The sequence below is a fragment of the Balaenoptera borealis genome (assembly GCF_965194805.1).
Source record: "Balaenoptera borealis genome assembly, chromosome: 7".
Taxonomy (NCBI): Eukaryota; Metazoa; Chordata; class Mammalia; order Artiodactyla; family Balaenopteridae; genus Balaenoptera; species Balaenoptera borealis.
This window is the reverse complement of record NC_138864.1, coordinates 124,579,199-124,592,438: the sequence shown is the minus strand read 5'-3', so window position 1 is coordinate 124,592,438 and position 13,240 is coordinate 124,579,199. Positions and strand designations below refer to the sequence as shown.

The 13,240-nt window shown below is 56.2% G+C and overlaps 1 protein-coding gene across 1 annotated transcript; it reads left to right on the top strand.

Moving 5' to 3' along the window:
- Nucleotides 1-4,518: 4,518 nt before the first annotated feature.
- On the top strand, nt 4,519-12,555 carry CRYGN (crystallin gamma N). Its single transcript, XM_082399015.1, has 4 exons — nt 4,519-4,705; nt 6,637-6,885; nt 8,588-8,733; nt 12,311-12,555. Exons 1-4 carry the CDS (start codon nt 4,685-4,687, stop codon nt 12,444-12,446), a joined length of 552 nt encoding a protein of 183 aa, XP_082255141.1. The 5' UTR covers nt 4,519-4,684; the 3' UTR covers nt 12,447-12,555.
- Nucleotides 12,556-13,240: the final 685 nt, after the last annotated feature.

Here is a 13,240-nt window from a genome sequence, read left to right as displayed (position 1 = left end):
GCGGCACGGCCAAAAAAAAAAAAGACAGTATTCTTTGCCTGATTTTAATATACACCGAATTTTCCCAGCATGCAATTTACTAACTAGATGGGAGATTTTACTTAGTTTTCTGAGGGACTTTTCCAAGAGTTATTCATTCACCGTTTCAGAAACTGGGGTCACTAACAACAAAATAACAAATGACAGAAGGATGCATATACAATATTGCCACATTGTAAAAATGTGTATTATTTCCAGGTACACAAATAGACAGTAAAGATGTGAAAACATGCAAAGAAATAATAAACACAAAAATCAGGATAGTGGGTATACGTGGGGAGGGAAAGCTTCTGATGACTTCTTTCTTTAAAGAAAATAAATCAACCTGACATAAACATGGCAACACATTAATATGATAAAACCTGGGTAGTGGGTGTGTCATTGTTCCTTATTCTCTAGAGCTCTCTATGCTCTAAATTGCCCAAAAGGGAGAGAGACTTGACAAAAACAAGATGCAGGAGGAGGCAGGCAGGCAGGTGGGCACTGAATCAGCACACATTTTGCAACTTTCTGACACTGAGCAGCTACTAACAGCTTTTAAGTTTGCATGTTACTGAGATTTTCTAAAAATCAAGATAGCATCCTCAGCCTTGCTCCTTCCACTGTCACCACACTTACGCTGAGCCCATTCCCCCAGTATTTTGTCCTCAACTAGCTGTCATATGTGGCTTAAGATCTCACCTATTTCAAAGCACATTTTAACCATGCTTTGAAGATGATTCACTCAAAGATATGACTCTCTACTGGTGAGGTTTTGCCAGTCTTGCATTTGTATATGTATGTATTGATAGCTACTTAGGGGAGGAGCTCTTCTCAGGCACACATAGATCATGTGAGTCTTGGCAGACCTGACCTCCTTATAATGAAAATCCTGAGTGAGAATTGAGATGTTGCATAGGGAATGGGGAATGGAGGTTAAAATTGCAGAAATCTTATCGACAGGTTCATTTTTTACCAATTCTCTGAGGCTTGTGACTGGTCATTTTTCAGTATTCTTTGCAGAAAATACCCCAAATCACTGCTCTGTTTTGAATTCTGCCCACATCACCTGTGTGCATTGTCTGTGGGCTCTGGCCCTGGCATAGTAACGGCAAATACAAATTAAAGATAAGACACTCTGAAAATGATGAGATCCCACTACACACCTATCAGAATGGCTAAAATCCAAAACACTGACACCACCAAATGCTGACAAGATTGCCGAGTAACAGGAGCTCTCATTCATCGCTGGTAGGAATACAAGATGGTACAGCCATTCTAGAAGACAGTTTGGCAGTTTCTTCAAAATTAAACATACTCTTACCATATGATCCAGAATCGCTGGATCGTATTGCTGAAATTTACCCAAAGGAGTTGAAAACTTATCTCCATGCAAAAACCTGCACATGAATGTTTATAGCAGCTTTATTCATAATTGCCAAAACTTGGTAGCAATCAAGATGTCGTTCAGTAGGTGAGTGGATAAACTGTGATGCATCCAAACAATGAAATACTATTCAATGCTAAAAGGAAGTGAGCTATCAGGCCATGAAAAGACATAGAGGAAATGTAAAGGCATATTACTAATTAAAAGAAGCCAATCTGAAAAGACGACATACTGTATGACTCCAACTAGATGACATTCTGGACAAGGTAAAACTATGGAGACAGTGAAAGGATCAGTGGTTGCCAGGGGTTGGGGTGGGGGGAGAGGGATGAATAAGTAGAGCACAGAGGATTTTTAGGGCAATGAAAATACTCTGTATGTATGATTGTATAATGATGGATACATGTCATTCTGCAGTTGTCAAAACTCAACACCAAGAGTGAACTGTAATGTAAACTATGGACTTCGGGTGATAGCGATGTGTCAATATAGGCTCATCAGCTACAAGAAATGTACCGTCTGGGTGGGGTGCTGATGGTGGGGGAGACGGTATACGTGGAGGTGGGGAGGGTATGGGAACCTTCTATACTTTTATTCAATTTTGCTATGAACCTAAAACTGCTCTGAAAAATAAAGCCTATATTTAAAAAAATAATAAGGGGCTTAATTTTCCCAGGTGAATACAAGGGAAGAGACTTCCCGTCCCCTTTTTCTTCCAGAATTTTTTTGTCTTTTTCACATGTATGGGCACCATTTTTTTTTTTAACATCTTTATTGGAGTATAATTGCTTTACAATGGTGTGTTACATGCACCTTTTTAATGGCTAAAGAAACCTCTTGCCAATCTAATACTCTGACGGTTTCCTCCAGCAGCTGGGAGCTATCTCTTTGAAACAATGATGTCCCACCTCCCAGTTTCCTGGGAGGAAAGGGGCTTAACTTCAGCTGTCACCTTCTTACTCTGAAGTGCAAAGCCTATTTTATTGCAAAGCCTAATTTTCTTGTATCTGGGCATAAAGATATGAGAAAATGAGCAATTTTATCTTGAGAACATGTACATAATGAATATGTCTGCCTGACTGTGAAAGGCTGAGCTTTCTCTGTCTTTGCAGTCACTGTAGCAGATTACCTGGGACACATCATCTCTTGGTTTAATGCTTAGTCAGTAATACGACTGTTCTTTCTCTTCAACCTATATGGACAGGCTCTCTGGGTTGGGAGATTTTGTTTTGAATTCCATTTCCCCAACAGGGCCCGTGTCCGAAAGCAAACGTTAGCATGTGTGGTTTGGCCAGTGTGGTTGCCTGTGGGGACGACAGTCAGGCCAGGCCCCCTGGGAGGCCTGTCCTTGGATGCAAGGGTGACATGCAGGTGGTAGGGTCTGCACTACATGTACCAGCCTCCCAGAGCAGGGACGAGGTCACCCCTGTGCTCGCACAGTCCATGACCTCCTTTTCCTGGACCTGAAGTGTCTCATCCGTGAAACGGTGATAAAAATCTTCTTTCCTGAGAACAGCTCAGACTGCTCCCCACACCGCGTCCTCTCTGCCCTGTCCTCTGTGAAGACCCCTGGGGTCACCACGGCTTGGATGAGCTCTCTCTCCCTCGAGCTCAGGGTTGGCCCCTCGCCCCAGCTAACCGCCCTGCATTGTTCTCTGTGTGCACGTCTCATCCCCCTGGCAATTTGGGGGCGCGCGTCTTGTGGCCTCAGTGTTGACTCTGTTCATTCCACAAACAATCTTTGAGCCTCCGTTATGTGCCAAGAACGTCTGTGCCCTGAGAAAGTCCCACGCTGGGGTGAGGCTGCGTGTTTCTGTAAACCCGTCCTTGCCGTCCGGGGTGGTCTGGGTGCAGAGCACTGCGGCCCGCCGGCGAGTGGGGTTTGAGTCGGGACGGGTGGCACCTCAATGGATCAAGGGTGAGCACGGACTGGGTGGAGCGGGGCAGAGGTAGAGGGACAGCATTCTGGGGGGCAAAACAGCAGAAGTGGAGTCTGCAGGACCACAGCCTGGCATAGAGATGTAGGGGCAGCCCAGGGTGCTGCTGGAGCAGAAAATTTAAGGTGGGGCTGGGAGCTAAGACCAAAGTGTAACGGAGCAGGACCCTATGGGACCTTCCTGACAGACCCCTCCCCGCCATGCCCTCTGCCTGGCTCTTGTCTGTAGAAAAGCTGTAGTCTCTCAGGCCTCCCCTGAGTCACAAAAGCCTGGCTCAAGAATTAATGAGTGGAAGGATGTGAACATGTAGTGATAAAAAGAGCAGTGGGGCCAGGAGAACTGGTAAGAATTTGAACAGTAAATCAGCCATGTGGCGGTCACAGAATCCTTAGTTCCTCCCTGAAGTACCTAGATATCAGTATCTGATGCACATTTCCTGAGTTGTTTCACAGATGCTAAAATCCCCACCAAATGGAAGAAGTTAACTACTTGAGGACCATGAGCACTGTGGCCCCCAGGCCTACTGGAGCCTGACGATTGATCGCGTTAACCCCTGTGACACCGCCCCACTACCTCACCATCAGCCAAGCAGAGACTTGTGCAGGAGCCGATCACTTCACACCCTGCAACTCCCCTCCCTCACCTTGCCTATAAGAAAACCTTCCCTGAAACCCATCAGGGAGTTGCAGCCTTTCGAGCACGAGCCAGCCGGTTCTCCTTTCACGCCCCTTGCAGGAAACCCTTCTCTGTGCCAAACTCCACCGTTTCGGTGTGTCTGGCCTCACTGTGGGTAGGATACACAAACTTGGGATGGACAAGAGCAGCGGGCACGAGGGCGGGCAGGGGCTGTCTTCTTTGCCCTCTGGAGCAGGGGTCCATCCTTCTTCACTCGAAGAGAGAGCGAACTCAGTAGCAATGTGAGCCTGGGTCCCCGGGTGGCAGAGCGCGCGGCGGGAGGTCTGGTAAGGCTCTGTGCTCTGTGCGGAGGCGGGAGGGCGAGGGGAGCCTGAGGAACCCCACCCCAGGGCAGAAGCGTCGGGGGGGTGGGCGGGGCCCACCCGTCCTGACTCAGCAGGGCCGGCAGGCCGGCTGGGTCGGCGAGAGAGGAGGCCTTGGGGTCTGGCTGGGCTCGCGGGCGCGATGGCACCAGGGAGACCCCCGGGCGGGGGCGGGGGCGGGTTGGGTCCCACGGGCCGGGCGGCCCCTCTCGGGTTTAGCACGCCCGACAGCACTAACGCGCCGGCCCAGCAAATCTTTTGTCGGGGCGGCGCTGAGCCAGCAGGGCGCCGCCCGCTATATCTGGGGCCCCCGCGGGCCGGTGGGACCGCGCACCAGGCGCAGCATGGCGCAGCGCTCGGGGAAGGTGAGTGCCCGCTCTAACCTCTCGCGTCCGGCCGCCGCCGCCCAGGGTCACCGCAGGGCCCCTGGGGCGGGGCCCAGACACCCGCTCTCATTGCTCTTTGTGCTCAGGATGGGGGCCGGGGACAGGGGCGGCCAACCCGCTTGATGCCCTTTGCATCTGACAACCCCGAGCAGAGTGGGCTAAACCTCTGAACAAAACGGGGTGCCTGGCCCCGGCTGAGGGCCTCTGTGATGTGGGTGGGGAGGCCTTCCGCCCAGTCCCTCCAGCACTGGCTCTGCGGCGCCAACCCCCTGCCCCAGAGCCCGGAGCAGGGACGGTGCTCAGGCCTAAGGGGTGCCGGGGTTGGAGTGGGCATCCTTGACTTGCCCTGCAGCCCCTGGGCCCCGCTTCTTTGCCTGAGGCTGTTCTAACGTGGCTGCTCCTTCCTCGGGATCTGCTCGGGGGCACTTGGGGCCGGTTCTCTGCAAAATGTTGAAATTTGAGGGACCTTCGAATCCTGTGGGTGACCAGTTGTCCTTGAATATCTGGGGGCTGGGGTGGGGGAAGCCCTCGATCAGACCTGCCTTGTGCGGGAAGATTGGCAAATTTGCATCTCTGCCCCCTTCCCTGGCTCCCTATTCTAGCTAATCTGAGACTGCCTTTGGTTTCCAGGGGCTGCGTTCAAGGTGAGTGGGTGAGAGCATTACTGTATCTGTCTGCAGGGGCTAGGTTACGCCTCAGCAGCAACCCAGGAGCTCACCTCCACTGTGGCCTGCACCCCCTCCTCTGTGCTGCAGAGGGGCCCCTTGGTATCAGCAGAGGGAAAGGGAGGGACGAGAAATGGTGCGTGGTCTTCAAAGCTTCCACGTCCACGCACATCCCTTTGGCCAAAGCATCTGGCCTTGCCTAACTCCGAGGGGCCCAGAGGAGCAGTTCTACCATCAGTGACAGCACACACACATCATGACCACAGTTACTGGGCCCCAGGTAACATTACTTTGCCAGGGCCCTTCTAGGAGCACAATTCTTGAAACCCAAAGGGTTATTGAGAGTTGGAATTTTAGGTTCCTCTGCAGAAAGTGAGTGAGTTTTGGGGTTGGTATGGTTCTTTTGTTTGTTTGTTTGTTTTTGTTTTGTTTTATTTTTATTGAAGTACAATTGGCTAACAAGGTTGTATTAGTTTCAGGTGTATAACATAGTGATTGTATATTTTTATACATTATCAAATCATCACCACACTAAGTCTAGTTACCATGTGGTTCATGTTTAGTTTGGGAACAGGGATTACCCATCAGTGCTACATCACCATAGGACACAGTGTCTGAACTGACCGCTGGGTTAGAAAGCGCCAGATCTGACGCATGCATGTCACCCAAAGGAGAGGCCTAGGACACAAAGGGACGGGGTTGCATTGAAAAAGCCCTCTTTTGAGCCGTTAATCCCGTGCCAGGCCCTGACTTGGCTCGTTGGATTCAATATCTCCTGTTAAGGGGCCCAGTCTCAGAAACCCGACTTTCTGGAAAGTGAATATTCGGTTATAGGGTTGTAGGTGAAGTGTTTTCTTTTGAAACATTTCCTTGGATGTTATGTTTTAACAATTAACAAAAATTGAGTTTAAAAAATGCAGTGGGAGTTTGAAAAGACCCTGTTTTCAAACGGGCCCCTGAACAAAGGGGAAATCCCTGTCCCCTCGTATCTTCTGAGATTTGTCTGCTCAACCGTGGCCTCCCGGGGCGGGGCGAGCCGGGCGCGGGGTCTGACCTCAAGCCGCCATCCAGGCATTCTCTCACCCAGGCAACAGACAGTGTTGAGCGCCTACTGTATGCCGCAGGTCGGGGCTTCAGGGCCTGGGAACTGGGGTTCAGTGGTGGATGTTGGGCCCCCTGCGTCCCTTCCCAAAACTGACAGGAGAGAAGCCCCTGACTCCGGGTCCTCTAACCTGGCCGTTCTAGATTACTCTCTACGAGGGCAAGCACTTCACGGGGCGGAAGCTGGAGGTCTTCGGGGACTGTGACAACTTCCAAGACCGAGGCTTTACGAACCGGGTGAACTCCGTCCGCGTGGAGAGTGGGGCCTGGGTCTGCTTCGATCACCCCGACTTCCGGGGCCAGCAGTTCGTCCTGGAGCACGGCGACTACCCCGACTTCTACCGCTGGAACAGACACAACGACCACATGGGCTCCTGTCGGCCTGTTGGAATGGTGAGTGGGCCTGGGCCACTCCACTTGGCCGGGATGGGGGGGTTTCCTGCTGGAGTGACCCAGGGACCGGTTAGGCCTGGTCAGACGTGGGATGAGTAATCGGGGGGCGCGGGGGGGGGGGGCGGGGGGAGGGGCAGGGCCCTCCCAGCTTTAGGAACGGATGAGACCGTGGGATCTTTAAGCCCGAGAGATGTCCCCACACAGACCCAGCCACTCTCGTGCATGGGGACCCAATTGGAAAGCCCCTGGGAGTTTTCATGCCTGCGTTTTCAGCCATGTATCAGGAAACCACTTTCAGTTTCTGATGCCAAAATCTTGCTGAATTTTCCACTTAAAATGCTATTGAAAACATTAGAGGTTTGGATTTGCAACCAGACGGGGGAGCATTCAGCTAAAGTAAGGCCGATGTGGTCCTGGTGCGTCCACCCAGGCAGGTCATCTGCTAGCGCTTTTCAGGAGCCTTCGATGGAGTGGCCCACGGAAGAAGCTTAGGTATCACTGGCCAGGCAGCGGGAATTTGGGGGCAGGAGCCAGCAGGTGGTTGCCTTTTCACAGGGGTGCCCGGTACACGTGGGAGAGCCAACGAGAGGTGTCACCCCCCCATGGCGAAGTTGCCCCGAGGGTAGGGTTTGAGGACTGGGCATTCCCATTCCTTAGGATTCTTCCACGTTAAAGTCCTAACTGACCTTCTGTGAGCTCCGGAAGCTAGGGTGGGAAATGGCTGGTTCCTGAGATCAGGAGTGAACAACTTACCAGAGAGTCTCGGCCCTGTGTCTGCAGGAGGACCCTCTCCTGGACGGACATCTGAGGACCCCCAGGGGAGGGGCCTCCTGTGTGGAAACCCCTCTCTTTTCTACATGGGTTGCAAAACCAGCTGGGCGTTGGCCTCTCAAATTGTAAGAATGCTTTCTTAAGATTTCCACCAGGTCACGGACATTTGGAAAAAGGAATTAACATGGCTGGCCCTGGATCTTGCATAATGCTATTTATATGAAAACTATCCTGGGTATCTTTCGAATGCTGTTCTCGTAAGAGCTATCCTCGGGGCCAGCTGTGGCGCAGACCCAGCCCCGCCGGCGCCAGAGCCCGTGGGGAGCTGGCCCACCTCGGTCTTTGGAAATACGGGGAATCTTATGGGGAGATGTATATCCTCGTCCCAGGGAGCCAGCAGGGATTTCAGCAAATGAGATCCCTGTTATTTGTTTTAGATTTTTGGCTTCGTGTTTTAATAAACATTCTACTACAGTTTGTAAAATATTATCATTTAAAGGCTGCCAGTGGCCTGTAGCCCAGGAGGGGGTGAAGGGCAGAGGAATGTGGTGGTATGTCTGGGGCAGGAGGAAGCCCAGCGGCCCGGGCCGGTCCGAGGGCGGCCGCTGTCCCAGGAGGTCTGGCCCTGTCTGGACCTTGGGGTCTGCAGTTGAAGAAAGAAGCGACTGGACTGGTTCAGGGGCTCTGAATCTTTTTAAACTAATAGACCCCTTTCATCCAACCAAATCTCATGTGCAAGAACGAGCGGCAGTTCTGGTCTGAGGGGCGTGCGTTGAGGTCGGGGTACTCACCGGCCCCCCAGCCCAGGAACTCACAGGTGCCCTGGGTGCTGGGTGGGTCCAAGCTCCTGCCCACACGGGCTCCTGTTTATGACGGGAAACGTCACCACTGTTCACCCTCTTTCCTTCCTCCCCTTGCGGGGGGCCCACAGCATGGGGAGCATTTCCGCCTAGAAATCTTCGAGGGCTGCAACTTCACGGGCCAGTGCCTGGAGTTCAAGGACGACTGCCCCTTCCTTCAGAGTCAGGGCTGGGCCAAGAACTGGGTCAACGCCATCAAGGTGTACGGGGACGGAGCGTGAGTAGAACCCGCGCGGCCGCTGACCACAGTTCCCCGCCTGCCAGGCTGGGTCAGACCCCAGCAGGGGGGCAGCCTGTCCCCTGCCCAGAGACCTTGTCCCTCCCTCATCTGTCCCCCTGGCCCAGGAAGGCCATGGTGAGGGGACACAGGGCCCCAAAGGCCCCCCTCGGTGGCAGGAGGGCACTTTGCAGACCTAGCCGTTCTCTCTGACTAGGCTGAGCTCATGGAATGCGCTTTGGTTTTCTCGAGCTGGGGAAAGTCTGCTCTGGCAAGGGTGGCCCTGCCCACATGCTCACCCCTTATTTACCCCGAACTGGACCTCTCCCACCACACGCCCAGCCCTGCCACGCTGGCCTCCCGGGGAGATGATGTCACAGTGGTTCACTTCTGGGGGATGGAGAGTGGCTGGGAGGCTTTTCCCCAGGCCCAGAGGGGCTCGTCCGCCCTAGCCCAAGAGAGCCGTCAGAACCCTGTGCTTCCGTCGACTCCTGCACACCCGGTTCCTTCCACCAGCCGAGGCCATCTGAACGCCCATTGTGCGCACCCTTTGTGCCAAGTTTCACAGCCCCTGCTCACCCGCCAGCTGGCCAGCTCCTCCTCCTCCCACCTGCCCAGCTGGGTAGAGAGCGTTTCCCCATTTTACAGAGAAGCAAGCTGAGACCCAGAAGGTTACCCCACCCCGCTGGGAGTAGCCCCGCTGGGATTGCAGCCAGGCCTTTGGCTTCAAGTCAGACTGTCCCTGATCTAGAGCTGGGTGTCTCCCCAGATCTCATACCCCATGCCCCAGGAGAAGAGCCCCAAAACGTGGGTCCCAGGAGCCTGGCTCTTCTCTCGGCAGCTACGGGATCCCTTTGCTGTCTGTGTTTCTGAGGCACGGGATCAGGGTGCACGCGAGTGGTCATGGGAGGGACTGAAGGAAGAGGTGGCTGAGCTGGAGGAAGAACTGCTCCCCACCTTCCCCTGCGAGGTCAGGTGTTGGCTGCTGGGCCCTGGGCCCCTGACCCAAAGGCCGTTCAGAAATTCCAGGTTTGCCCTAAGTTGATGGCACCTGGGAATCCGGGGGTAGAATTCCAAAACAACCATTTGCTGGCTAAATTGTGTCTTGTGAGGCCAGAGTCATACCTTTGCGTAGAAGGTGTCCTGAGCCCCGAGGCCCAATCCCCCTCCACCCACCCCGGGGACTCCAGGGGCTTGTTTAGAGAAGAAGGCAGTAAGGTAGGAGCTAAGATTTGACCGTAGGGACTTCATCCCCCACTTCACCTAAGAAGAGATAATGCTCAGAGGGGCAAAGACTCCGCGGGGGACTGCCTGCGGTGGGTCCCACGTCTGGACCCGGGCTCTGCTCCACTCCCCATGGAGCCCTCGTCCTTGGCCTCCTGTGACTTTAACTTGTAAAAAAATAATGTAAGCCCTTGGCAAGGAAAAGCTGCCCAGTGGTGCCCCCCAGGATCCCCTAGTATGGACGTGACCTCCTTCGAGGGCTTTCCTGGCATCTGAGGTTGGGGGTGCAAGGTGGGTCTCCCCACCACCTCCTACCTGCCAGGAGTCATTTTCTTCTGGGTCCCAAGTCGCTCAGGAATGGCCTGTCCCCACAGACCCATGTCCTGAAGGGCACCTGGAAGAGATGTGCCAGCATCTCGAGGCCCACTTCCCAAGGGCGCAGTCCTGGTGCCGATGCGGACGGCGTGCCCCTTCCCTCCCTCCTTCTGCCTTCTCGCCACCCCACGGCAGGAAGCAGGGGAGGGTGAGGGGTTCCTGCGGAGGCCTAACTGCTCGCTTCCTCTTCTTCCTTTTGGGGACGCCCACGTGCTCCAGGGCAGCCCAGGACACTGCTGGGGGTCCTTCCCAGCTCCTCGAGGGAGGGAGGGAGGGGCTGACTCCCTTGGAGGTGCCTCAGGCCACGGCCTCAGCGTGTGGGCGGGAGTGTGGGGAGGTCATGGGCTGGGTGGGGGGATGCGGTGGGCACGGGGAGGCCTGGGGGTGGGGGGAGGGGAGGCCAGATTGGCCCCAGCCCGCCCGGTGCTCCCTGGCAGGTGCTCCCCACTCACTCCCACTCTCCGCCTTTCTCTCCTCATGCCTGACCCCTGACCCTCAGCGGACTGTGCCAGGCTCCGGATGTGGGGTTGGGACGGGGGAGGAGAGGGACGGCGGTGGCAGGTGAGTGGCAGCTGGCCTTGTGCTGGATGGGCTCACAGATTCTGAGGATGTGTCTCCTGGGGAGAAACCTCCTTCAACACCAGAGTGCTTTGGGGTCCGCGGACAAGAACCCTTAGGTCAGAGCACCCCATGGCCTGGGCCGGAAGGGACCCCAGCAGCCAGACCTGGGTGTGTAGCCCCTTTGTCGGGGGCCTGGAGACTGAGGCCTGCTTTGCTTCCCAAGGCCCCCAGCCCCTCCGTGACTGACAGAGAAGAACGCTGTGTTCTATCAGTGGTCAAAGAGAAAGAGGCCAGAGTGAGGTGGAGAGGGCCGCCCTGGACAAAGAGTGGGTGTGGACCAAGCTGGCTTTCAGCCCCGCCGCGCTCCCCGCTGCCACCCCGTCGCCCCTCAGCACAGGCTCCAGAGCCCGGCTCAGTGCGCAGGGGGTGGGGGGGGGTCCCCCGGCCCTCCCAGCTGCCTGCTTGCCTCAGGGACAGTAGAGTGACGGGGCTGCAACAGCCCCGCTTCCCACGTGTCCGGAGGCCTCTCCTCAGATCACACTCCCTCCCCTCTGTCCTCAGGCACAGACAGCTCTCCGGGGTCCCCCCATCCCCCCACCGAAACCTTCCCGATTACCTGGGCCCTGGGGCCCTTCCCCTGCAGCCCCATCGCCTCTGGTGATGCAGGGCCCTGTTCTCTCCTGCCCTGGCCCAGAGCCCAGCCATACGTGCTCATAGACCAGTCCGTGTCCTTGTCGGCCGGTCTCTGCTCTCCGGCCTGTTAGCAGCTGCCCCGGAGCGGAGCGGGGAGCTGTGATGGGGAGGGGAAGGATCCCTCCTCCGTGCAGCTGCCTCCCTCGCCCCTCACCCCACCGCAGGAACCTGTGCGTCTGACTGATTTGAGACTCGCCAGGGCCTGAAGCAGGGCTGGGCGCACACGTGGACCCAGGAGCACATTTGCTGAACGATCCAACGAATGAATAGTAATCGGTTCCCGTTCTGTGCCAGGCCCCCGCCACGTGCTGGGTGCTGTCTGTGCAAACAGGCCTTTCCAGGAGCAGGAAGGAGTGGGGTGTGTGGGGGGGGGGGGAGTGGGGGGATGAGAGGACGTGCATCCTGGAACCACTTCCGGCCCTTGTGATGAACATTCTGGACTGGTCAGTTTCAAGTGTCAGCTGAGCACCCCTGGGTGCAAAATGTCTCACCCAGCACTGGCCCGGACACACGGGGCAGTGAAAGGACAGGCGGGAGATGGGGGGAGAAATAAGCCAAGGACGGGAATGGGGTCACGGGCGCGAAGGGCTGGCCCGGGGCGGAGGGGCGCGGGGCGGCGGCTGCGGGGGAGGAGGGCACGCGCCGCTGCGGTGCCAGGACAGGAGCGGCCGGGCCCTGCGCTGCTCAGCACCAGGCCCCTGACCTCCGCCGCCCTCTGGCCTAGGTGGGTCCTGTACGAGGAGCCCAACTACCGCGGCCGCATGTACCTGGTGGAGCGGGGCGACTTCCGCAGCTTCTCCGACTGGGAGGCCCACAGCGCGCGCGTCCAGTCCCTCCGCCGGGTGGCCAACTTCTACTAACCGCCCGCCCGCCGGTGTCCGGCTGCGACCAGGAGTGGCCGGAGAGAGGGACAGTCCCCTCAGCCCGCCCGGGACTCGGACCGTGGGAAATAAACATCATACAAGCCAAGCGCTGCGTGATTCCTCTGCCCTTCGTGACCAAGGGACAGCTGGGCAGGGGGCCCCCAGGCCCTGGGCAGGGGACTGGCAGGAGCCCCCGGCGTGGGAGGGACTGATCAGGAAGGGTGGAGGGGGGACGTTGTGAGGCACCCGCTGGGGGAGCATTAGGGCTGGAAGGGACCTATAGGTCATGGAGTTCAATCCTGTCACTTCACACGTGAAAAGCCAGCGTCCTACATGGGGAGTCACCACCTCGGGTCCCAGAGCAGCTCCCAGTGGAACCAGGATGGGGCCAGGGCGCTTCCGCTTCCAGGAACCCCACCCACCGGCCAGTTAGGGGAGAAAGGGGGGGCAGGGAATGCGTGATGGGGGCGGGGCAAGGATGTGATGGGGATGGAGCGGGGCAGGGCACCGAGGGGGTCTGCTGCGAGGTGGGGGCTCCCTCTAGGCTGTAGTCTCCCTGATCAGGGATGGCTGGCAGGCCATGTGGTCTGGTCCACTCCACAGCCAGGCCTGACTCAGGGTTCCTGAGTCTGCATCTCTGGGGGATCGTGTAGTTTAATGGGGAGGATCTTCTGGAAGGATTGGCTGGATCCCAGGGACACATCACCCCTTGTACCCTGTAAGGAGAGAGAAACTGAGGGGCTTGGAAGATGAGGGGGAGTTGCTGCCTGAACAGGTGGGCTCTGGGGGGA